This window comes from Erpetoichthys calabaricus, chromosome 9 (genome assembly GCF_900747795.2).
Source record: "Erpetoichthys calabaricus chromosome 9, fErpCal1.3, whole genome shotgun sequence".
Taxonomy (NCBI): Eukaryota; Metazoa; Chordata; class Cladistia; order Polypteriformes; family Polypteridae; genus Erpetoichthys; species Erpetoichthys calabaricus.
This window is the reverse complement of record NC_041402.2, coordinates 71057789-71085250: the sequence shown is the minus strand read 5'-3', so window position 1 is coordinate 71085250 and position 27462 is coordinate 71057789. Positions and strand designations below refer to the sequence as shown.

General features: G+C 39.0%; 2 protein-coding genes across 3 annotated transcripts in view; one reads left to right on the top strand and one right to left on the bottom strand.

Moving 5' to 3' along the window:
* fbxl9 (F-box and leucine rich repeat protein) overlaps positions 1-15717 on the bottom strand; it is a 28358-nt gene extending 12641 nt beyond the window's left edge. For both annotated transcript variants that reach the window (XM_028809712.2, XM_051932383.1), the window contains exons 1-5: positions 14993-15717; positions 8629-8730; positions 5458-6444; positions 4790-5008; positions 3594-3806 (exon numbers count right to left, since the gene is read on the bottom strand). In XM_028809712.2, coding sequence (XP_028665545.1) covers positions 3594-3806; positions 4790-5008; positions 5458-6444; positions 8629-8730; positions 14993-15019 — 1548 coding nt within the window. In that variant the 5' untranslated portion in view covers positions 15020-15717. The remainder of the gene's footprint in view (positions 1-3593; positions 3807-4789; positions 5009-5457; positions 6445-8628; positions 8731-14992) is intronic.
* The window catches only part of LOC114657804 (cyclic nucleotide-gated cation channel beta-1-like), a 123980-nt gene that overhangs the window by 16544 nt on the left and 79974 nt on the right, over positions 1-27462 (top strand). The gene's annotated exons all lie outside the window — the stretch shown is intronic.

Below are 27462 nucleotides of genomic sequence, written 5' to 3'. Positions count from 1 at the left end.
TCTCCACTTCCTCTATTAACTTGTACCAAGTCACTTATGAACCCAAAGTGAAAGCTGGCTGAACGATCCACTGTACTGTCAGCTGTGACAGCTCTTTCATGCGTATCAGTGAATCTTTTTACCCTTCAAATGTTAAACTGCTGTAGCACAGAACTTAATAAAAAAATGTTACAATACATTTCATGTCATCCTGTGCAAATCTTAGTTCATGTCCCGACTTACATGATTTAGGGTTATACAGTACATGAGTATTGCATGTAAATGTGTCACACACCAGTGAAATCAATTCTCTTTATGCCTCTCATTTGAAATAACATGGAAGAGTACAGTGTGTGTTTTTAAAAATGTGTCATTCTGCATATTTTCCCCTTATACACAAAATAAAACACAACACAATGCATATTACTGGGTCCCCTCCCCTGTTACCTAGCAACTGCAATTTCCTGCTTTTTGATTCCTGCAAAAGATTAATTATATGCATTCTCGAAGGGCTGTGGAGCTTCAAGTTTCTTTGCTGTCTTTGATGCAACTTTAGGATTGCAAACACGAAGACTGCTATCACAATTGTTGAAGTGGTGATTGTAATACCATGTATGTACCATGCTCTACACATGAAGGGAAATGAGGCCAGTGATTTTTTTTTCCTTCACTAGAAATCTTTATTTCTAAATGAAAGGCAGATGCACGCACAATTAAGGCATGTAAATGTTTCCAGACAAGACTAAAAATCTTTCTTCTTGGGTCAATGGCACAAATTTTGCTGGAAGTGAAATGCAATTTGTTTTGCAAATGTTTTTTGCAAAGACAAAACACAGTTTGGCCTCAAATTACAATTCGAACCATTTCACTTATCACTAGTTCTTTCCCACATCATAACATTCCATAAATTGCTTGTTTACTATACTATTAAAAACTCTGACCCATGTGGCAACTCCAGAACAAGAGACCCAAGCAAAGGAACCTTTACAATTTTTTGATATTCTGCCACCCACAACTTATGGGTAGCTGGTGGACACTTGGCAGGAATCTACTCTTATAATGCCAACAAACCAAACTTCATCCTACCACAAGATACATACCAAAATGTAGAACTCATCATACCTCGATGGGGTATGGTAAGCAAAAAAAAAAAAAAAAAAGGTATGGTTGTATTTGTGCTACAAAACATTGACACTGAACATATAAAACATAAAATACATTACCCAGTTATTTTGATCAAATATTTGGTACTACAATTGAAAGCTTGATTAGTGTCAAGATCACTTTTAAATTCTGAGCATAGGTTTTGTTAATTTAGAATTGCTCGAGTTTTACTAATTGTTGGGTGGTATAGTGGCTGCTTCATAACTCCAGAGTCATGGGTTTTAATCCTAGCTGAGGCACTCTCTTTATGGAGTTTGCACTTTCACATCTGGTCTGGGTGTGTGTGTGTGTTTTTTTTAATCCTAAATTAGGTTAATTAGTAACTCCATACTGACTCAAAAGTGTGTGGGTGTGTACTAAAGGGGCTGGTGCCTTACTCACAGATGACTCCTGCCATGCACCTGGTTTTGACCCTGAACTGGATTACGCAGGTTGAAGAATTGGTGGATTAGTTACTGTGTCATTAGAAATGTCCTTGTTTTATCTGGTCATTAGTAAGGACAAATGGGATATAACACTGTAACTTAGGAAAACAGCTCATGATGCCCTAACTCTGCAGGTGTAAGTGACGATGCAGGTTCTACTCCATGCTCCCTGCCTTCTCTCTGTCTTAACCTCCATCCATCTTTTCTTTCTCTCTCCCTCCCAGCCGCCTCGCGCTTCTATTATTTATCACGGGGACGTGGATTAAGTGTGGCAATTAGCAGCTCCCAGCATCAATTACGGATGCGGACAACTCCTCACCTGTAAACTTAAGCAAGGACCGCCCGCATCACAGGAACTTGCTCCGGCCACAATACCACGACCCCTCTCTAAGCCGCGAGTGTGGCGACTATTTATTTAAAAAGTGGCCTTTTTGACTTGAACTGTGAACCCGCTACACCACATTCCTCCCCCCTTAAGCCCCAGTTGCACAGGAAGGCTCCATGCCACTGCCAACCCTGTGCAACTGGCAGCCCAGGTCCACAGCTCGGCCACACTACCACTGCACTAAAAGGAATAAATAATTAAAGCACTAAAAACAGTCTCACACTAAAACCAACCCAAGCCCCCCTTGTAAAAACAGGACATTAAAAGAATAAGAACTTTAAAAAGACAATAAAAACAATCAATAAATAAATGTCCATTAAAAAGCTCTGTCCTTTAAAATGTCCTCCTCCGGCTTGGATTCGTAGGTTCTTTTTTAAAAAAAAGTTTGGCACCAGTCCTGCTTGCCACTCTGTCTCCTGCTCTTCGGTCTCCACTGCCAGCTCATCCCACCGCTGTCACCAAATGTGACGATGCAGGTTCTACTCCATGTTCCCTGCCTTCTCTCCGTCTTAACCTCCGTCCGTCTTTTCTTTCTCTCTCCCCTCCTAGCAGCCTCGCACTTCTATTATTTATCACGGGGACGTGGATCAGGTGTGGCAATTAGCAGCTCCCGGCATCAATTACGGATGCGGACAACTCCTCACCTGTGCACTTAAGCGAGGACCGCCTCTATCACAAATTCACCCAGGAACCTGCTCCAGCCTCACTACCACTCCCCCGCAAGTGCGCCGACTATTTATTTAAGAAGTGGCCTTTTTCACTTGAGCTGTGGACCCGCTACACCACAGTGTACTCACTCCTCTCTGATTTGCATCTGTATCACTTGCACTGAATCTCTTATGGTAATTCTCTTTCTTAAATGGTAAATATGTTAAATTAATGTTCAATTTTCCATTATAATTTATGAAGGATTGCATTTTATTGGCAATATCCACTGATGTTCAATAGAAAGAAACTTTTTTTTTTTCTTCAGACATCTCTACGTCATTTACATTCTTAGCATTTAACTCACTATTGTCTATATACATATGAGAGACAAAGGAAGAAGATAAAAACCCACTTGCCCATGTGGGCTAAACTAAGTGCTTCTCACTTTGGAGTGACTCCTTTACTTCTGTACTATTCAAAACAATCAGTCCACAAAGTCAACTCTTGTCCAGTTCTGGACCCACTGTACTACTGTCCTACAGTTCTCACTCATTTCCCAACATTTCAAGAAGCTTCTGTATTGATGAAATGTATTTAAGTTGCTCCTAGCAGTATTACTCCCAGTATTAAGAGAATTCCTTTCTCTGCCTGCCCCATTCATTCACTTAAAAAATGTCCTATCTTGGGTGGATGTCAGCACTGCCTGGAAACACTTTTGTTACACATAAAGCTTTCTGAAATCGTTCTGCTTCCATCAGTATTTGGATAAAGCCAGTCCAGAGGATTTATTCTGACACATGCCCAAAACCTGACCAGCTGATATAACTGAAAAAATGAATTAGTTGAAAACTGCTGCTGAAAAAAAGAATGCATCATTCAGAAACATGGTAGATGTATACTGGGAACACCTCAGCTGCTGTCTTGCAGTCAATAGCTTTTGTAAACTAAAAAATAAATAAATAATTATTTGGTTTGCTCATGGTTCACCTTACCTTTGTGATGCTAGTGTTTGTCAATTTGGCACAAGCAGTTAGATCAAGCTCTTGAAGGCCTCGTAGGGCAAGTAGGGAGGCGCCTTCCTGCTCTTTAAACATCTCCAGGTCATTTTCAGTTACCAAACGAGGCTTTTCATCAAATATGAGTTTAGGAGGAGTGAAGAAACCCATGTTACCAAAATTACGGCTAAATTTTGGACTTCCGTCGTTCTAGAAAACAAGAGTAGGATGAGTTAATAATTAGAAGGCAACATTTATTAATGGTAGTTTGCAATAGCATATACTGTAGTATGATTTTGGGTAACTACAACCAAAGTTTCTGAAAGATATTAAGTTTAAACTCAAAAAAATTCAAGAGTCTTTAGAAGTTGCTACTTTTGTAAATGCATACATATATTTGTTCATCCTGTTAATACCATCACAGAGTCCTTAGGAGCCAGGGATTATCCCAGCAGCATTAGGTGTAAAACATGGACTAATCTAGTATGGGATATAATCCACTGCAGGATACTCTTAATCTTTGCTTGGGCAATTAAGCTTTACCCATTGGTCTAAGACACCCAGCTTTAATATGTGGTGTAATAATTATAGTTGTGAGTCAACAATTCTAAACACTGTGTCATTGGCCCCATATTGATCATTTTTAAATAAATGTATGACTGTAGTCTCATAAACATACATTTACATTTATTCATTTACCAAAGAAACTTACAAACGAAGCCACAATGACCAAGTCAACATCAGTTAGGGATCTGTTCTGAAACAAGTGTTACAAGACTAGGTTACAAAGCCACTTTGCGTCTCTGTTGCTCGCGTTGTGAAGTGGGTGGCTGAACACACGCTAAGGAGATGCAATCAGATCAGATCAGCTGCTGGCTTGATGCTGTTGCTGCCGAGCTGCACGTTCTGCTTGTCACGCTGCGTGTCGATCATTTAAAAGCCTGTACAGCAGCTGTCCATTTGTCTCACTGCCTTGTCTTGCGGGACGTTAAAGTGTCTCCGAGAAAATCACATATCGTCTCCTTCCAAGCCTTCCAAGATTTTTTTTTATAATAGAGAGATTTAAAATACAAAGAATTGGTGTTTCCATTGAAAAGTACTCTTGGAAGAAACATTTTTACAACTGGGAATACAAAATGGGTTTTCATAAAACTGACCTAATTATATAAACAAATAGAATAATATTTACTCACCTTTTCTTTGTCTGGGTCACATTCCTCAGTGGGCTCCACCATTCCTAAAAGACCCCAATCAGTTAGTTCTTTACACCATCCCATGCGCAGAACAGCTAAGCCTGGCAAGTAACTGGCGATGGCACGAACACTCAGATCCGTCAAGTATAAACAAGAAGTAAGGTCTAGAACCCTTAGTGTTGGGCCAACCAGCTGGACCAATGAGAACAGTGTGATATCCTTTCAGACACAGCAAAAAAAAGGAACATAGGCAGAAATCAGATTCATTTAACAGGCCAAACAATTCTGAAGCAGTATTTTGTTTCCGCTATCTATTTTTACTTTAATAACTGCTGTATTTATTACACAAACCTGTCATAAATAAAATGTCTGCATCTTTAATATTAACGACAAACTTTGCAGAGATAACTTCCATTATGTTGTACAGAGCATTAGATATGATTTACTGCTTGGTTTTCTATCCCTTTTATTTATTTTGGTGTACAGCATCCTCTGAAAGTATGTGGATAAATTAATCATATCATACGTGCATTTTAAGACATGAATCCAAAAATGTGCTTAATTACAATCCTATATTATCATCCAAGTAGTCCTGTATAGAATTCTGTTAACAATTCTAAGCATTTTATTTACTTCTGTAAAAATGTGCCTTCATTCAGAAAACCTACCTTGATCATAGCACAGCAACTGAAATTAAGGGAAATGAGTTTAGCACCACATTCTGGAGATGACAGGCCTTTCACCAACTCACTACCAGTGATATGGTTACATTCTGATACATCTAAAGTGTGAAAACTCTTTCTCTGGACAAGATCAGCAAGTCCATTGTCTGTAATTCTCCAATTCTTTTGAAGCTTTAGAGATTGAAGATACTTTAGTGTGGCAGATATGTTTAGAACACTTTTACTAGACAGTTCTGTACAGACGCTGAGATCCAAACTTTTAAGTTGAGGCTGGAGTTTACAAAGATTAACAATTGCCTGATCTGTAAGATCCTTACAGCCTTGAAGGATGATCTCATCTAGACATAAGCCCTCCACCTGCACCAGAGATTTTAGAGCTTCAGGTGTGATACCAGTCCAGCCTAGATTGAGCTCTTTAATGGTGGAAGCTTGTTTCACAAGAAATATTTGGATGTTCTTCAAAGACAGTATAGCGGTAGAGTTACAGCTAGACTCAGATCCACGATAAGGGTTGAACTCAAAAGTAATGTGGCAGCCAGCTAGACAAAGTTTCCTTAGCTTGGGGGTGCATTCTGTGATCCGGTTAAAAGTTAGATCAGAAAGGTATCGCAAATTTGATAAGTTCAGCTCCTGTAGGTTAACCAAAACAGACATGACAGCGTGCTTGTTTTCCAGCTTTGACAACAATGTGCCTGACATAAAAAGGCTGTCTGAGCCACTGAGGTCCAAGCTGCGAAGGACAGAAAAATGAGGAAGCACTGCTAAGAAGGAGAACTCAGTGATTGTGCTGTCCCTCAGAGACAAGCTTTCAAGTTGAGATCCAAGACAAACTGCCACTTGCTTAAGAACAGCTTTGGAAAGAGAGGAGCCATCAAGGTGACTAATATCAATCCCATAACAGGGACGTCTTCCCAGGCCACTGATTACATCCAAAAGGGTAGAAGAGGCAGGAAACTTGTAAGTAACTTTTTTCTGCAAAACAAGAATAATAAAGGAAAACTCTTATGAATAGAAAACTTGGCAAACAAAATGAAAGGTTCTAGTGCATTCTCTGCATTGATTTTTGTTAAAAAGCATCACCATGTTCCTCCTCCTATTCTTTACAATTATGGTCCCTTATTCCATTATTCTTGACAACTACATCAATGATGTTCTCACCAGTGAAGAAAAGAAAAACAGTAGCTGTAAAATCAATAGAAATCGAAACATGAAATACACAAGCATTCATGTGTGCTTAATTAATTTGATTCAGTATGTTCACATAAGATGAAGGTTGAGCTGGGCACATACAGTGGGACAAAGACATATTTTTCCTTGATTTGCCCCTCTGTTCCACAAATCAAACAAATCACGTTATTAAAGTGCACATTGCAGAGTTTAATTCAATGGTGTTTACATACATTTCGTTCACACAATGTAGAAATGACAACACGTTTTATACAGGGACCCCCCCGGGACAATTGGAATCTGAAGTGTTTCTGATTACTCAGATGTCTTTCATCAATGCAGGCATAAGATACCTAGGCTTGCTGCTACCCTTTGGAGTCTATAGTTGCCATTGGTCAACATGAGAACAAGAGCTGTGCCAATGAAAGTCAAAGAATGAAACCATTCGTGACATCAGTAAAACCATAGGATTACAACTGTCTGGAATATCATTAAGATGAAATAATGCACTGGTGAGCTGAGTGTTTGCAAAGAGACTGGTAGGCCAAGGAACACCCCTATTGCTGATGACAGAAGAATCCTCACTATGATAAAGAAAAAGCCCCAAACGCTTGTCTGACAGATCAGGAACAGTCTTCAGGAGACAGATGTGTCACAGACTAATATCCACAGAATATTTCATTTACAGAAATACAGAGAACACACTGCAAGATGCAAACTACTAGTTAGCCACAAAAACAGGATGGCCAGATTCTTCTTCTTCTTCTTTCGGCTGCTCCCGTTAGGGGTTGCCACAGCGGTATTGTTGTCCGCATATTGATTTGGCAAAATTTTACACTGGATGCCCTTCCTGACCTAACCCTCCTCATTTATCTGGGCTTGGGACTGGCATGAAGAAACACACTGGTTTGTGCATCCCCTGTGGCTGGGTTAGGATGGCCAGATTACAGTTTGCAAAAAAAGTACTTAAGTAAAGAGCAAGCAAAATTCTGGAAAAAAAGCTCTTGTGACAGACAAGACAAAGATGAACCTGTATCAGAGTGATGGTAAGAGCCAAGTGTAGAGACAAAATGGAACTGCCCAAGATCCAAAGCATACCACCTCATCTGTTATTTAAAGTACAGTATGTTCTACATAATTCAGGCTGTTACCATCAACACAGCAGTAAAGCATACTGAGAATAAAATGAGGTGAGAGACTGGAACTAGTTTACAAGGAGTGCTCTCCTCTCAGATACTTGTGGTAATAGTATATCTTGGGGAGAAAATTATTTTCCCACAATCCTACAACAAATTTCTTGATTGACTACCAAAAATAAGGGCAGGAAGAACTGAAAATCTTTTCCTGGTTGGGAAGAGGTTGGGAGCATGCACTGCGTTGCCGCACCCACTACACGACAAAACACCAAGATTGGGACCAGAGTACAGCCGTGCAACGGGTTACACCTCAGCATCACACTGTCTAGTCTACATTTTCACTCACTCACACTGGTACATGAGAGGGCATCTTCAGAAGTATACGGTTCTGGAAAGCGTTTTAAAAAGTCTCAATTTTTGTGGGTTAAAAACACAAGCATAATGAAGTGAAAGGTGGAAATGGAGATTAATTTCTGTGTTTTTCAATGAAAAATGTGGTAGTATGGACATAGCCTCAGAGTGAGATGATTTACAATTGCAACTCAAGCCCATTGTAAGTACTGCATTTGTCAGGATAACTTTTTCCAGGTATAGACATAGACTCAAAATAGAAGGCACACTAGCTTCAAATTAAACCTTGGAGTCAATAATGATTCCCATAATACTTTAAGCATTAATGACATCTACAAATGTACAATAAAAAAATAATAATAATGCACGCATTAAATGTACAATATAGTGTGAAGGTGTACAAGCATCCTGGACTGGTAAATAAAACTTTTACATAAAAAATTATTGCATCTTGTAGCAAGATTGAGGTAACTACAAGAATAACAAATTATTAAGTTATTACCTGAAACTGGTAGTCCTGAGAAGCAAAGTACCATTTCTTGCAGACTAGTGATGCCTCCTTTCTATCAGACATTTGAAGGTAACTGAGAATGTGTGTTATAACCTATAAGACAAAAAAGGTATATATCTGGCATTATAACAAATTGCAGCAAAAAATATAGAGTGGTGATAAGAAATATTAACTTATTACTTCACAGAAAAACTGTTGACTTTAAATATTAGCCATGGCGCTCTCTGCGGAATCTGCATATTCTCTTTGTGGTTTTCCTTTCAGGTAATCCATTTTTCTTCTTACGTTCCAAACATTAGTGTGTTAGGGTTAACTGATAACTCTAAACTGGTCCAGTATGACTAATTGTTAGTGTGTGCATAAGTGTGTGTTTAAATGGACTGATATACCAGTCCACAGTTGGTTTTCACCAGTGCTTTCAGGATAGGCTCTGGCTATGTGTGAATGTATTCTATACGTGGGTTAGCATATGAAAAGATTTATGATAGACTGGTTGGATTTTTGGCAACTTGTATTCTTCAGCTGCCAGATATCTAGGTTGTCAAAGAAACTGTTTGAGTTCAATCATATAACAATACTAGGGGGCTCTGCCCCCTGCTTGCTTCGCTCGCCAACCCCCGAGTTTGTTTAACCAGATATACAATTGAAAGAGATTGTTATTTTCATGGGAAAATTCATTATTTTCAGTTTTACTTGAAAACCTGAGTAAAAACAATATTTGAAATTAACTTTTCTTCAAGATTGCATTGAATTTTGACTCCATGTTTAGACTTGCATCGTGGAAACACAACGTATAACTGCCCATGAGTGAATATCGTTTCTCTCTAATAAATAAACCGACTTTTTCGAATGTTTGTCCCTGTGATTGTTAATTGTCATAGCAAAAGCTATTCTCACGGGAAACTGTAAATGTTTTAATACGAATGGCATATCAAGATCTCCTTTTATGTCTAATGTTATTCGCGGAATATGTACTACATTACCTTTCTTGTCACCTGTTAAAATTTTACATGTTAGAATTGTTCAACCAATTTTTAATACAACTAATCTTGTCTCATTGCATAATCATAACTCATACATACTGTAATAATAATAATAATTCATTACATTTATATTGCGCTTTTCTCTGTACTCAAAGTGCTATCCATACAGGGAGGAACCGGGAAGCGAACCCACAATCTTCCACAGTCTCCTATTGTAAATTATGCAATAACATTACGATACATCCTTCATTCAGCAGTAATTCAGCTGGTGGGCGACCGGACGGTGTTAATGCTTGTAGATATTCTACGGGATATTGTAAATTGATGTTTTCATCTTTCACCACTAACTGCTTCAGCATAGTCTATTGATATGCATGTAATCAATCTGCCATGTAACCGAAAGACAATTTTCGCGTTAATTCATTTGACTTTGTTTCTCACTGCTCTTTCCCTTATTTCACTGAGTAATAATTTCCATTTGTTAGCGCTAAAGCAATCTTTACTATCTTTTTTTTTATACTTTCGAATTTTACTACTTTCATATTCTTTAACTTGCTCTGCATGTGTATCACGTCAATGTTTTTGAAAATCTTTATGAAGTTCTACTTTGTCTTTTACTCTGTCTTTTATTTCTGACCCCGATTGGACCTGTGAAGTTTTCAATTCCGCTTGGTCCAGGCTGATTATTACTTTCCTTATTTTCAGAATTTGCACATAGATTATTATGGTTCTTTTTTTGCATTCTTTTCTCTCCAATGCTTTTGGGTCTCTTTTTGATGCTTTGGTCTATCTTCTTCGCTTAGTTTAAAATTATTGTCCTGATTAAAATTTATAAGAGCTGAGAGCACAGGAAGTGTGTCTGCCAAAGGCATTAACACGACTAAGAGCGGAGAGTACAGGAAGCGTGTCCGACAAAACCATTCACACGACTGAGAGGTTAAATGACCGTGGTCTTATTTGAAAATGGTTGTAAGTAGGGTGTGACTTGAAAAAATCAAATGGCAAAAGTCACCATCTCACAGGACTTCATTCCAAAAAGTCTCTTCAAAAAGTCACATCTCGTGCCAAGATTTATTTTTATTATAATATACAGATATATATACATTCTTAAATCTGAATAAACAAATTCAGGCTCATGTGGAGCCACAGCAAATTCCAGGCACCAGTCCGTTGCAGGGCTAGGTTAATAAAATGGTTTTATAAATGACTGTGTTTTCGTTTTCTGTGTTCATGCTGATGATAACATATACCTGTAATCATTTTAACACAGACTGCCCCAGGTTGTATGCCTGAACCTGTAAGGTCATCTAACCAGACATGTGAAGTGAGCAGCTACAGAGCTCTTGACATATCAGAATGATTTTTATTTTATTATACAGTAAATCTTTCTTTCTCTGATACTTTTGTTATTACGTTATGAAGAAAGTAAACCAGTGAATTTCAAAATGAAGGAAAATAACATACACCTAGACCTTCAACTACATACACAGAGACACATCATGTAAACATTTTCCTATAACAATACCCACTTTTTTTTGCCCAGTCTTTAAGTAAATAAATAAAACCATTACAAAACATATCAATTACCTTACGAGAGTACAGGGAAATCAAAGTAACAACAGCAAATCTTCAACATAAATACAATTTAAAATTTACAGCAAAAAAGATAGATCTTTCCAAGATCAGATCAAACTCCAAAATCACTCAAAGGAATCACCCAACTTGAGACAGTGCTGTGATGCAAAAACCCTCTCAAAACATTGACATAAAATTGAACCTACATATTCCGAGGTTATTCTGAACTCTGTAAAAATTAGGATATTGCCATTTTTTAAAATAGTAGCACTGCCCCAGCCTAGATATACTGTATGTAAGTTATTACCATCTAGATATGCTGTATGTAAGTTATTACCAGTCTAAAAATACTGCAGACATCAGACTCATGTTGACAAGGCATTACCCGAGTCGGTCGTCATGTTTTAGTAAACCTGCAAGTATAGAAAGGCTCAAAGTTTTCAAAAATAAAAGCAGCAACTGTACACCTTCCTAAACAGACCCACATGATTTTTGTTTTATTCCAAAATACCATATATTAACATATATTATTACTACATGTTCTATTCTTGTGTGTGTAGAGGCCTATTCCAGTAATGGTCACTGTAAAGTGAACTTAATATAACAATAAGTTTTTTGGACTTCTAATACCTTATTGCCTTGATCATTTGCTTATATATAAATGAATAAGAAACCATTAACTACTGTTTTGTCATGGGCCGCTCCATTCTTGATTCAGTGTCTGTTTTATTTATAAACAGTTCTTTTCTAGCAGGAAGTAACTATCCCATTTATTATCTATTTGACCTTTGCAATCCACCTTCTGTCATTTTTAACGGTTCACGTTTTTTCAGCTATTCACATTTTATTTTATTCACTCTTATCAAGTTAACCAGTTTGCATTAGTTTATTCTGAATGGTCTTGGACCTTGTACTGTAACTTAAGTAAATATTCTTCTGTATCAGCCCTGAAGGACCATTACAATGGTATATATGCTTCAGAATATTGTCATTTTTTTTCTTTTATTTTTCTACATTCAAAATTGATTAATCCAATTACAGTTAGCTGGTGAAGCATTCATCGCCCGCCCCAGCATGAATGACTTCATTCAAGAGCACACACATTCTAAAGAGACGGTTAATTGCCAGATATCTTTGAGATTTGGTAAGAAAACTAGACAACCTGAAAAAAAAAACTCAACATACATGTGGAGAATGAGCAAAATCAACTCAGACAAGGCAATCAGCCAAGATGGGCATATGTCACGCTCAGATCTCTCCAGTGGCTCCCTGTAGCTGTATGCATCAAGGGTCAAAGCATTGATGCTTGCCTAAGTAGTAGCCAGTGGCTCAGCACCTACTTATTTGGAAGCCCTCATAAGGTCCTATGCACCTTCATACACCCTCAGAGTCTGCTAATGAACAGCACCTGGTGATACCACCTCCATAAAGCATCAAATTTTAACCATAACTCTATTCACATGTAGCCCCTCACTGGAGGAATGAGCTGCCCACTTTCATGATTTTGATGCTAGGTTCTTTTTGTAGTTAACCAGTCTTGTGCATTAATTGGTTGGTTTAATGGTTGTTTATTTATAAGGTCTAAAGCAGGGGTGTGCAAAGTCATTCCTGGAGGGCCGCAGTGGCCGCGGGTTTTTGTTCCAACCCAGTTGTTTAATTAAAAAACAATCCTTGCCAATAATTACATTTCATGGCTTGTTAGTGCTTTAACTCTGCTATGTCAAGTCATTCTCAAATCCTAGATTTTTTTTTCCATTCTAAAGATATCATCCAAATATTTTGAAGTGTAAATCGGATGGGTAATTCTCAATCCTTCACTTTTTTCTCTTCTCTTTCCTTCCAAGTATTTAATTAAACCAAATAGTGCCTGATAAATACACACAGGCGTAAAGGGTAACAAGCAAAATGGATAACTGCTGGTTTCTTTTTTCATTTGCATCTTATTGCTAATAAGGAGCAATTAAAAACCAAGAATGCAGCTGTTTAAGACTTAAATAAGCAATAAGGGTTCAAAATCTTAACGAGGGAGATAACTAATATGAGGCAGAAGTGTTTCTAGAGCAATTAGTGCTTCTTATTAAGCAATTGGGTTGGAACAAAAATCTGCAGCCACTGCGGCCCTCCAGGAATGACTTTGCACACCCCTGGTCTAAAGCATTATTTCAACACAGACCCATAATCAATGTTGATTATGATTGTTGATTTGATTATCTTGACCACATTTGTAAGTCAGCTTGAATAAAACATCTGCTAAATAAATAGGTGTTTGTGTGTGTGTGCCCTGCAGTGGGCTGGCACCCTGCCCAGGGATTTGTTCCTGCATTGCGCCCTGTGTTGGCTGGGATTGGCTCCAGCAGACCCCCCGTGACCCTGTGTTAGGATAAAGCGGGTTGGACAATGACTGACTGACTGACTGACTAAATATAGACTGATCCCATTTTTAATAGACTTTTTATGTCTGAGTCGTGATTTTTCAAATATCTTAATTACTTGCATTTTTCTTAGATTTTTAGTGCCGTTTATTTGGAAATCCTGCTCTCCACCATTAATGTGTATATACGTTTTTCAATTTCTGAATAATATTAAAATACTGAATGCATCCAAATGTGTGTAGTGTAACGATAATCTGCTTCTGTGTTATCTCCCTAATGATGCCAGGTGCATTCCTTCAGATTGTGTGTATAACGTTAACCATGGCTGCTGTGGAAAATTCAATGTTTTGAGGAGACAGGACTAGGATTCTCCATTCTCCAATATGGGAGGAGATTGCCAAGATAATATTTTACACCATTAAACACGTGTGGTGCTCACCTGACTGACCTGACCCAAATTTGTACAGGCTGCTTTAGACACAGTAGGAGGCTGGGCATTCTATTAAGTGACTTGACATTTGAGGTTTAACTTTTATAACCACAACTTGTATATGTAGTAGCAAATGTGAAAACAAATCTGTAAGTTATTTATATTCTTTAGAGTAACAACAAATGCCACAGTCAACTTCAAAAATATTTCCATAAAAATTACAAACTGTAATATATATGCATAGCTAAATACTGGAAAAAGAGTAAATATGCTAATGAGCTTGACAGATCTGTTAGATGTCACATTCAGGATTGTCTGTTGTCTGTATGGAATCTGTCAATTCCCCCAGTGTCTGGGGAGGCTTTCCTCCGAGTGCTCTGATTTTTCACCTACATCAATTAAAATTGAGGCAAAAGATGTCTATTTTGTTAACAGCGGCAACAGGTAAATAATTTGTTAAGTGGCTAGAATGAAAACCAGCAGTCAAAGTGGCCCTCCAGGACTAGAGTTTAGTAAGTTGGTTAAGAGAAACAGATGGATGAGCGAAGGGATGTTCTGAGAGAATACTGCATGTGCTCTTGAAATAAATAACATGTCCATTCAACTGTGGAGCTCTCTTTAAAACTCAGCTAGCTTTCCTATTCAGTAGTGCATTCTTATGGCAAGTGTTAAACTGTGCCTAACATGCCAGGGACAATCCCTGACACTGTGACACAAGTCATTAAGTCACTTAAACTGGCAGTGCGCTATTTATTGAATTTTGTAAATGAATGTCTTTTAAATTAATTGTAAACATAAAATTAATGCACCAACACATTTAACGTACCGTGTACATTATTCATACAGTGGTACAAGACTCGCATTTAAAAGTCTCTGTGACTTAGAGTAATGAGATACTTTGGTGTTTTTAGGTAAAGTTATGCCCTCCTAAACATTAAAGCAAGCGTTTAAATGTTAAAGTAGTCAGCTGATTTGTATTGTAAAATTTACAGTACCTCTATTGGTAAGTCAGGAGTCTCCATGACAAGGTTCTAAGCGCAAACACAGCTCAATTCACGAAGCTCTCAGGTGCGGATATGAAGGACACAGTCGTGATTTACAACCGCGACTGCAAATAACAAACGCGTCCGGCGGTCGACAAGGTCATGCTGGCAGGAGTTGACAGCGCATTCCTCCCCATACTCGTACAATACCATGCAGTACCAAACTGGGCTAGGTCGGTTTCTCCATCCGCTGAAATAGGACAAGTTGCAAACAGTTTTCTCACCACTCGCGACACCTCCTCCTTTCTCTCTCTCCCTGTCTCTTTCTCTTTCTCCAGGTGCACCCGGCTTAGGTTGAGGAAACGGGTTTGGCGTGTTGCGCTCTGGGAGTTGTAGTTTTCTTTCTGTCAATCTAAGGCGCTTATTCCCTTACCAACGCTATACAGTATTCCTTTATCGCCAACCCTTTAGTTCAGTTCCGAGTTAAGTAATACTGGATGCTCGCTGGGAGGCAGCCCAGTTAATCACGGGGCGCCCTCGTGCAACACCCACGCTCACTTATTTGGAGTTATTGCTTAAATTGCCTCACACATTGTTTAAAATAATGACGAAGTATATTAGCCTGAATTGGTCATGACCCGTCATTAGTCCAACGCTGTCGGCTCGGCGCTGCGCTGAAAATGAATAACCGAGTTGTAAAATGGATCGGAGGAAGCATAGAAAGTATGTTAGCAGCATTACACAAATAACAGAAGGAAATGAGTATTTTTCGCGCAAAAGTTCATTTCTTTAGCGTATTTTGAACTTTCTCCTCTAATGCTCTTAACGAGAATCCCTGGCGCCAGTTTGGTAATAAGTGAAGACGTCGCTATTTCGGCGCGTATAGTCAAGTACTGACAGTATCTCAGCGCCCTGGAGCTCCAAATAGGTGGAGTCGACTCCAATGGGCGGTCCAAGTAGGTGTAAGTGACTCCAATGGGCGCCAAAAGAGTTTAGCTGCAGAGCTCCACCCAGTTACACTGTGGTTATGGTTAGGGTAGTGGGATTGTTATCCATTTGAGTCAAGTAATACAACGGTGTCCTTTAAGTGAGCTCCACCTCCTTAGAGCTCCTTGTGTCAAACGGGAAGAAGTCCAAAACGACCGCGTGACAACTCTATACGAAGTCGAGGCTATACCGTGTGCTTTCATTGTTTTTATATTGTTATCACTTGAAATAACACTTTTAAATATTCCGTTGCATCCGAACTGTTTCATATGAACAGTATTTTCACATTAAGGTATTAATCTGTCACGTTATTTAAAACAAGCACTTATAGCTTTAAAATGTCTCATTTAAATTGTGGCGCACTTGGTTGAATTCGTTGTTTTTCATTTCGAAGTAAATGGCATTATCTGTTAAGTTATTGTTATTTGTTTGACTGAATTGCACGCTATAGTAATGTGCTGTTTTTTGAAAATAAAATGTATGTACAGTATATAAAAATATGGAGCACAGGATCACATTTAAGGAATAAAAATAGTAATAACCGAGAAATTACAATTCTGAACGGGAAATACAGTAATCAGGGCTCAAATACATCTGTCATATTGTTTACTCCTTGGATTAGCACTTAGGGCGACATCTGTCACAGAATCGAACGAGCTTTGATTTTTATTCAAACCTTATTCACGCCCCACCTTAGTTATCAAGATCAAGATAGTAATTCGTAAATAATTAATAGACGTTACAATTAGATAAGAGATATGCAGTGCCTGCCGTTATCCTTACCAGGAAAAGCAGTTTCAGAAAATGAGATGACATACAGCACCTTCAGAAAGTATTCGGACCCCATCACTTTTTTCACATTTTGTTAGGCAGCCTCATACTAATATCGTCTAAATATATTTTTCCCGTCATTAAGCAACACTCAATATGACAGAATGACAAAGTGAAAACAGAATTTTATGGTTTCGCTTCCAGGGTCCTCCCCTGCGTGGAGTTTGCATGTTCTCCCAATGTCCGCATGGGTTTCCTCCGGGTGCTCGGGTTTCCTCCCACAGTTAGATGCATTGGCAATCCTCAATTGCCCCTAGTGTGTGCTTGGTGTGTGTGTATGTGTTTGTGCCCTGCGGTGGGCTAGCGCCCTGCCTGGGATGTGTTCCTGCCTTGTGGCCAGTGATTGGCTCCAGCAGACCCCCCATGACCCTGTGTTAGGATATGGCAGGTTGGAAAATGACTGACTGACTGTAAGTATGAAGACCTCTTGCTATGAAATTTCAAGTTGGGCTCAGGTGCATCCTTTTGCATTTTTGAGATGTTTCTACACCTTTTTTGGAGTCCACCCATGATTAATTTATTTGATTGGACATGATTAGGAAGGACATACACCTCTTTATATGAGGTAACACAGGTGACAGTGTGCAACAGAGTAAAAACTAAGCCATGATATTAAAGGAACTGCCTGCAGTGCTTAGAGACATGCAGGACTGTGTCAAGGCACAGATTGGGGAGGGCTACAAAAAATTCCTGCAGCACTGAAGGTTGCCAAGAACACAGTGGCCTCAATAATTCTTTAATGAAATAAACTTGGAACAAACACAACTCTTCCTAGAGCTGGCTGCCCAGCCAAACTAAGCAATTGGGGCTCTGGAAAGACAGGCCTTTGTAAGAGAGGTGTCCAAAAAGCTGCAGAAAACCCTTGTGGAGATGGGATAAACTTCCAGAAAGACAATCACCATTACAACACTCCACTAATTTGGGCTTTATCGCAAAGTTGCAAGACAGCTTATGAATGCCTTTGGATTTTGCAAAAAGGATTCTCAGACTGCAAGAAACAAGATTCTCTGGTCTGATGAAACCAAGAGGTAAATAACCTGGCCTTAATTCCAAGTGTCATGTGTGGAGGAAACCAGACACTGCACATTACCTGTGAATTTCCCCTTAGATAGATAGATAGATAGATAGATAGATAGGATTAATTCTATCTATCTATCTATCTATCTATCTATCTATCTATCTATCTATCTATCTATCTATCTGTCTGTCTGTCTGTCTGTCTGTCTGTCTGTCTGTCTGTCTGTCTATTACCTGTGAAATACAATTCCACCATGCTGTGGTTTATTTTTCAGATGCAAGAACTGGGAGACTAGTCAGGTTAAGGGATAGCTGAACTGCCCAAAGTGCAGAGATGTCCTTAATGAAACCTGCTCTAGAGTGCTCAGGGCCTCAGAGTGACCTGAAGGTTCATTTTCCAGCTGGAAAATCACCCTAAGGACAAGGAAAAGACCCAGGAGTTGCAATGTCCTTGATTGGCCCAGCCAGAGCCCGGACTTGAACCCACTCAAACATCCCTGGAGAGACCTGATAACAGCTGTCCAACCTGATGGAGTTTGAGAGAATCTGCAGAGAACAATAGCACAAATTCCTCAAATCCAGGTTTGTGAAGCTTGTCATGAAATACCCAAGAAGACACCAAAGTTGCTACAATGAAGTACTGAGTAAAGAGTTGGGATACTTGTGTTGTTATGAGATTTCAATTTTTTATTTTTCATAAAAAATTCATTTTTCATATTTATTCATTTCAAAAATTTCTAAAATGTTTTTGCTTTGACATTCTGGGATATTGAAAGTTCCTTAATTTGTGGTGTGTGATTTTAGCGTAAGGCTGCAATCTAACAAAATATAAAAACTAAAGGGGTCTGAATTCATTCTGAAGGCACAGTGTATATATATATATATATATATATATATATATATATATATATATATATAATATTTATATACACATATATTATCTTGGACATTACAGTTACAGTTGTCTTCTTCGTTATTTCCAGTATTATTTGTAATTTTTTGACTTTTAAATGTAGGCAGCATTTACTTGAAGTCATTGCAGTTAAAGGTCCATAACAATCTATTAAGTGTAAGGAGCCTTTTCACGCTGTGTCAGTTGGCTTTGGAAAACATTGCTTGTTCAAAATATGACATAATTTAGATTTTGGCTGTTGTCAAAAATATGCTACCTATATAACAGAGAACATCTGGAAGGTGTAAATACTTTTTCACGGATCTCTATGAATTTACATCTGCTGATGCCTAAGTATGGACATTTCGTTAGTGATGTTACAGGATCATCGAGTGTTTCGGGTGTTTCAGCATCATACACTTTCCTCCAGGTAACCCCACCAGGGTTGATCAGACCCCAGCGTGTGTCCAGACAGCTAGCTACTCTGACCCCATGTCTCTCCTCTCCTGAGCCACAGCCATCTTGAGGCTGTCTCTGCTGCTTTTTTGGTGTAGCAGATGGCTCTCCTCTTCCTTTTTCCCTCAATGTCCAAGCTGATACAGGCTCTAACCAAAGTAACAGGCTGCATATCCTCTGCACCCCTAGGAGACATCTAGCTCTCCATCCCAACTGCGGACAGATATTGACAAGTTCCACATACTTGGAGAGCTTCCTTTCGAAGGCTTCATCCAAATGATCTTTCCTGTTAGCTCCAGAAGCACAACTTGCTTGGTGGATTCATACACCAGGACTATGTCTGGTTGCAGGGTGGTGGATGCAATGTGGCTGGGGGACTTCAGCTGCCGTCCAAGGTCCAACAATAACTGCCAGTTTCTTGTTGATGCCAGAATGCCTGCAGATGATGGTGGGATTTGGCTGCCCTCCAGCTCTGAGAAAGGCAACAATTTTCTTGGAGAGTTGGCATAATTTTGCCCACTCAGGTCCTGTGCTGATTGCTACAGCTATGGTCTTCAGGACCTGATCGTGCCCCCATCGATACCTTCCCTCTCCAACTGCCCTTGCACACCTGCTATGGATGTGTTCCAAGGTTCCTCGTTTGGAACACAATGAGCATGCTGGTGTCTCTGCTATGCCCCAGGTGTGCAGATCTGATGGGCTTGGTAGCACTGCTTGGTAAACTGCTTGGATGAAAAATCCTATGTGGTGAGGCTCAACTTTCCAGAGCTCAGACCAAGTCACTTTCGTCTCAACAGCATGATATATATATATATCAGAAAAACAAAAGAGAAAATAGATGGATTAAAGAAAAAATTGCCACTCACGTATAATATACATTACATATCCAGCCTTCGCAATTGGATGCCATCTTTACTTGTGTATTTACAGGCATTTTCTTTTTATCTAATACAATAGTGATATTTCTACAATGGTCCTGTGTTTAGTCCTACTGCATCATGGCTTCAAGCATCAGGTTTCGAGGCTTCACTCTGTTATGGTTCATGTGGAGCTTGTGCTCTGTTCTCATGACCACCTGCAGTTTGTCAGGGTACCCCCCACCTCTCATAAACCTACGTTAGGTAATTTGTGACCTAATTGACTGGATCCTCTCAGGCTCAGTTAGATTGAATGGGTAGCATTTTTAAACTGCCATCTTCAGGTCTCTCCACAGATGTTCTTTAGGATTTAAGTCTGGGCTTTGGAAGGGGCATTCAAGAGCTACCTGAGCATTGTCTTGGTTGTTTGCATCTGGTCATTATCATGCTGAAAGATGAACCGTTGCCCCAGTCTAGGTCGTGTGCACTCTGGAGCAGGTTTTCTTCAAGGCCCTGTCTGTATTTGATCACATTCATCCTTCTCTCAGTTCTGACCAATCTCACTGACCATGCCACTGAGGAGCACCCCATGCCATAATGCTGCCACCACCACGCTTCACCACAGGTATGGTATTAAGCAGGTGATAAGTAGTATCTGGTCATTGCTAGACATAGTGCTTGAAGTTCTGCTCAGAGTTTTAATTTTTGATTCATCAGACCAGAAAATATTTTTCCTCAAGTTCTCATTGTCTTTTTAATGCAACTTAGAAAACTCTTAAGTTGGCTGTCATACAGGTTAGGTTTAGGGATTGTGTTAAAAAAATGCTTTACTTGCCTCACATTTTTATGCAATCGTTTTGTTCACCCCACTGAATTAAAGCTGAAAGTCTGCACTTCAACTGCATCTGAGTTGTTTCATTTAAAATTCATTGTGGTAATATACAGAACCAAAATTAGAAAAGAGTTGTCTCTGTCCAAATATTTATGGACCTAACTGTATGTCTTTCACTCATGAGAGGCTTCAGTTTAAGATCTCTGCCATAAATGTCTGATTGATGGTGTGCTGCTGAAATGGTTATCCTTCCAACAGGATCTCCCTTATCAACAGAGGTCTTCTGAAACTCTGCAAGAATGACCACTGGGTTCTTGGTCACCTCCCTGGCCAAGGCTTTTCTTGCCTGATTGGCCACATGGCCGACTGAAGGAACAGCCTGGGGTGTTTCAAACTTTCTTCTTTTCACAGTTATTGAGGGCATTGTGCTCCTGGGAACACTGAAAGCCTTAGAAATGGTTTCATACCCTTGCTCTGATCTATGGCTCACCACAATTTGATCCCGGAGATCTTCAGAGAGTTCCTTGGACTTCATGGTTTTTTTTTTTTTGTCCTGACATGCACTGAGAATCATAGGCGTTTATATGCAAAGGTTTGGACCCTTCTATACGATGTCCAATCAATTCAGTATGCCACAGGTGGGCTCAAATCAAGTCTCTAAACACATCTCAAGTTAGTTAAAGTCCTGACCATAATTTGGTGTGCCACAGCAAAGGGTCTGAATACTTATATAAAAAAGAGATTTCAGTTTTTGATTTTTAATAAACTTTCACACCTTTCTGAAAACATGTTTTTTACTTTGCTACAATGGGTTATTAAGTGTGGACTGATGGGCACAAATGGCAAATTTATCCACTTAAATATAAATCTAACAAACAATAAAGTGTGTAGAAAGTGAAGTGGTCTAAATACGTTATAAATCCTCTGAATAAATCTTCTGTATATACTGAAGTCACAAAATCCAGTTTTTAGGGTCAAGAAATTGCTGCTCATCCTGGAAGAATCAAGTTCAAGGCAGGAACCAACTATGGACAGGATGCTGGACTATCACAGGACAGGCTCTGGCGCTCACTTTCATTTATTCCCACCTGGCTGGTAAGAGTCACCCTTGAAACTAATAACCTAACAATATTTATAGCTGTAATGTATATCACATAACTTTTATCATTTTTAATTAATATATAATGACCAGATGGGGGTTGGACGGTCTTTTGGCCTTAACCCTTAGAGGTTTATTTTCTCCTGTATCTCATTAGCTGGAATTTTTATTTTCCTCCCCTCCTTGTCCAACTGATCACAACATTTGTTATTAAGTTCACTTTTATCATTTTTTACAATAGACACCAACTATTGGATTTCGATTCTAGCTTATTTATATTCACTTCGATTAAGAAGTCTTTCACTTTACCACTTTGATCATTTTAATTTTTGTTTGACAAATTGTAAAGCACTTTGAGCTACACATCCATATGAAATATGCAGTATAAACAAATGATGTTGTTGTTTTTGTACTTGAGTTCATTGTGTGTTTCAGACAGCAATAAGGGTGACTGATACAAGCAAATCGTGACGTGAAATTTATCTGCAAAAAAATCCAGACATCATTTTAATTAAGACTGTATAATAATAGTCTCAAAATCTTAGAGGAGGAGAAATTATTACCAAAGTGGAACTGGTGAAGAAAAAGAAAAAAGTTGCTAATTGACTTTTTTGCATCATTGTTGTTTTACTTATCTTACACATTACATATACAGTAAATTTTATTAAAACTACCCTATCCAAGAGGTTCAACATTTAGTTAGCAATCAAACAACTTAAAAAAAAAAATGCAGTTTGTATGAAGACCTGACCTCTTTTAATGCAAGGATGAAATCGTTCTGTCTTTTGGCAGGCTTGGCCAGTAGAGGGCGCTTAAAGATTAATTGCAGGAGCTCGTGAGTCTTTATTGTTAAGAGTTTGCAGGCTGCTTCCCAAAGCTGGGCTGCATTACAATTGTACAGACATAAGCACATATACAGCACATATGGATAGATACAGATAGACGATCCCAATTCCCAAAAAAGCTGGGACAATATAGAAGATACTGTATTAATAAAAATAAAAAGGAGTGATTTGTAAATTTACGTTGACTTGTGTTCAGACAACACCAGTATAAAGACAAGGTATTTTATGTTTTACCTAACAAACTGCATTGTTTTTTGAAGATACACGTTTATTTTGAACTTGATTGCTGTCACGTGTTCCAAAAAAGTTTGAGCGGGGGTAGTTTAGCACTAATAACAATATGACAAGGTGAAATAACAAGGTGACGTGAAACAGGTGAGGCAGTCACATTCTAGTATATAAGGAGCCTCCAAAAAAAGTGTAGTCCTTCAAGAGCAATGGGTAGGGGCTTGACAATTTGCAAACAGCACTTTGGGAACAACATTCCAAAGGCAAACCGGTAGACTTTTGGACATTTACCCCTCAACAGTGCACAATGTAATTAAAAGGTTCAAGAAATCTGGTCAAATCTGGGTACATAAATTGACAAGGCCAAAAACTACTTCTGAATATGTGGGACCTTCAATCCCACTGACATCACTGACTTAAAATCTGTCATGTGCTAATAATGGATATCATGACATGTGCTCGGAAATGCTTCAGAAAACCTTGGTCAGTTAACACCTTCCACCACTGAATCCACAGATGCAAGATAAAGCTTTACAATGCAGAGCAGAAGCCACACATCAACATCATCCAGAAGTTACCACTGATGTCTGAATGCTCAGTCTCATCTGAGATGGAATGTAGCACAGTGGAATCTTGTTTTATGGGCGAACAAGTGAACTTGTCAAAGTAGTTTTGAGAAAAAAAAACAACACTGTTTGTTGACCATCCAAGCTGTTGTCAGCACCTGTCACGGGGTGATTGTGTCAGTGCCCATGGCAGAGGTAACCTGGACTCCTGTGAGGGCACCACTAATGCAGCAGGACATGTACAAATTCTGGAGCAACATGTGCTGCCATCCAGATGGCATAAACTGCATTCTGCCCAGGTTGCAAGGGCATGGCTGTGTAAGCAGAGAGCACAGGTACGAGACTGGCCTGCCTGCCTGAGCTGTCTCTGATTAAGAATGTGTGCCACATTATGAAACGCAAATGACACCAACAAAGGCTCCGTACAATTGTACAGCCAATGACCTGCAGAATGGATAAGTGGAGGAAGGTTCCAGTTGCTAAACTTAACCAAATTCTGTCTTCAGTGTTCAAACATTTATCAGTCAGTCAGTGATTATTCAACCCGCTATATCCTAACATAGGGTCACGGGGGTCTGCTGGAGCTAATCCCAACCAACATAGGGTGCAAGGCAGGAACAAATCCCGGGCAGGGCGCCAGCCCACTGCAGGGCACACCCACACACTAGGGACAAGTTAGGATCACCAATGCACCTTAACCTGCATGTCTTTGGACTGTGGGAGGAAGCCCACGCAGACACGGGGAGAACATGCAAGCTCCACACAGGGAGGACCCGGGATGCGAGGCAGCAGCGCTACCACTGCGCCACCCCAAACATTTATTAAGTGTTCTTAAAAGAAATAGTGAAGTTACACAGTGGTAAACACCCATCTGTTCCATATTTTTAGAGTGTGTTGTAGCCATCAGATGTGACATGAGTGTGTATTTTCAAAAAACAATTCAATTCACAGGGTGAAACATCAAATAATGTGATGCTGTAGTGTTTTTAATATAGCAAAGAGAGAACAGAACTTACAAATCACTGCATTTTTTATTAGCATTTTCCATACTCTCCCAACTTTATTGCAATTTAGGTAGATATTGATATTTAGATAGACTGGCCGCAGTCTGCTCAATCCAAAATAAATTGCGGACTCTTTGTTTAGCGCTTAAGTGCAGAAACATCAGCAGATTGAAATGATTCTAACTGTGGTCTGCATTACCCACACCATCACTCACTCGTGACACAATCGTCCAAGGCTGTCATTCTCAATACGCCCATTCAAAGGCATTTGAGTGTCCTAACAAAATTCACTGACAGTCACACAGGGGCAAATAACTGATGGTATGACTGCAGGGTCTCAAATATGGGTCTTGGGGGGCTCACTGTGCTCTCTTTATGCTGTAGCTATTTGTTATTTATTTAAATGATTTATTTCTGTGGAGATCACCAGAATGTTTCATGGACTCAAATGAGACTAGTGCTCTCTCTGTCAATCTTTTTAATTGCCTATATTTTTTCTATTATGTTTTCCATTGTTAGATCTTAGTGTGTGTTTGTCTGTTGCCTCATTAGTTATAGGATTCTAAACAGAAGCTTTAATATTCAATGCGTTTTATTACTACATACAGGTTATAGATGGTGCAATGACAACACTGAATATGTCCTTTTCCTAGTACTGTCAGACAGACATTAATCGGCTTATATTATATAGACAGATGCATACATATAGATGTAGATATATAGAATTAGTGCCTAGACAGGCTTACTGAGGGTCAAACAATGAACCAGATATGGTTACTGATCTGGCAGCTTTGCGATTTATAGCTCACTAGCTGTATAACCTGTTGAAAACCAATAACATAATAAATGTAAAAATATTTGCTATCTCTTGTCCTTCATGTACCTTCAGCGCCTTTCCTTGGTATCTGTGTGTCTGAACCTCTCTTGACTGACACTTCCTCTGTCGAGCACATTCCCGTTAAGCCTGTTTCTCACACCCTGTCAGTCATTATTTTTGAGGTGCCTTGCTCACCTCGTTTATCTGCAATTTGTGCTTTATAGTTCCACATCTTAGCCACCACTACACTGCTCTACAGAAACTGCCTAGTGTTGCCACACAAGTAAATCTGTCCCAAAAATATTATGCTCTAAGTAACCATACATATATAGAGTACATATCAATTATTAAATAATGCACAACAAAAATGCTTAATTTATTTATTATGTAGCAGAACTGACCATTTCAAACAATACTAAAAATAGACGTTCATTGTGGATATGTCAGCTGCAGATGGGCATACGAGTTAAACCACAAAGTTAAGGGCCCATGTCCGCACGGTGGGATGTGAATGTGCAGCCCTGTATCGTGTGGGCTTTCTGTGCAGGTATTTAGCTTCTTCACTGCACCTGCCTCAAGGATGACATTGAACTCTGTGGATTAAGGGTGTTAAGTGACAGAAAACAGATGCTGGCTGGAGTTTAGTGAATTAAAATGAGGATCATTATTTAGAGAGGTAATATTAAATGGTTTTCATTTTTATTTTCCTGAAATGATTAGTAATTTTAAGGAGCTTTATATAAGCAGCTCAGGACACCTGCCTGTTTTCTTCCTCTCTACACATTACAGAGATTTTAACATTTACAAGTATGCTGTAATTTCAAAAACAGGTTAGCACCTCTTCATTTCTGCTGTTAGCATGATTTGATTAGATTTTTTCTTCATGTACCTACACCAGGGGTCTGCAACCTTCACTATCAAAAGAGCCATTTTGCTCCCTCTTCCTCCAAAGAAAAATAGTCTGGAGCCGCAAAACATAACACAGCTTATAAACTTTTAAAAGTTTTAATCTTTTTTTAGATTTTACATGTTACAACCACGGAATACAACAAACAGAAGTGCAGTGTGCATGTGTAGGCCTACTTTGAAATAAATTTAACTGAACTCTGCAGGCCTATTTGAGTCCTTCCTATACCTGTATAAAATTAAAATAAAAACTAGCCCACTTTAATATAAATAAAACATTTAGCTGTAGCTTAGCAGCTTTAAAAAAGTAAACATAAAATTCCATTTCAGTGTGCTCTCATCCTCTTCAGGTTTCCCTCTCAGCCAGCAATCAACTGAAGCACCTGAACATACAAAAAAACCGACATCAGCTCCGGGTCTGAAATAAATGTGTTTTTTTTTTTTTTTTTTTTTTAAATATTAGCCTATTAAATGCTATTGTTCTCACCTGTTTAATGTGACTTCTGTTTCTGAAGTTCGCTGCAGATCATCTCTAGCACTTTGAGCTACTTTTTGTATGAAAATGTGCTATATAAATAAATGTTGTTGTTGTTCTATGTCGGGGCTATACGATGTGACTTTGACCTTCACACAGGACTGCAGGCTCATGTGTGAGGTGGGAGAGATATTTGGACTTTATGAAGTTCATTCTTGAGAAAACTTGCTCACATAAGTATGTTGAGCCAAAGATGGACAGGACTCCAAATGCATATTTTTTCATGTTCATATATGTTTCGGGAATGGCACTCCATGTATTGAAAACAAGTTTGTCGGGTTTGGGGAGGTTTTCAATATCAGTCCATTTGTGCTCTTTAGCGAGAGTAGCCTTCTGACGGGCGACTTCTTCAAGATCCGCTGTCAGGCATTTGAACTTGGACACCCATAAATCTTTATCCGCTATGCGGCCAGTTCAATTTCTAGATCGGGCTTACTTACTCCTGTGAATGCGGATGTGTTCAGCAGGGATGGGTCGATGTCCAGGGAAGGAGAGAGTGTTTTTTTTTCTTTCTGAACTCACTGAATCTTTCTCTAAATGCAGCTTGCATTGCAATAATTGTACGGTGGAAATAATCACAATTTATGTGAATGTTCACTGCTTTGAACTC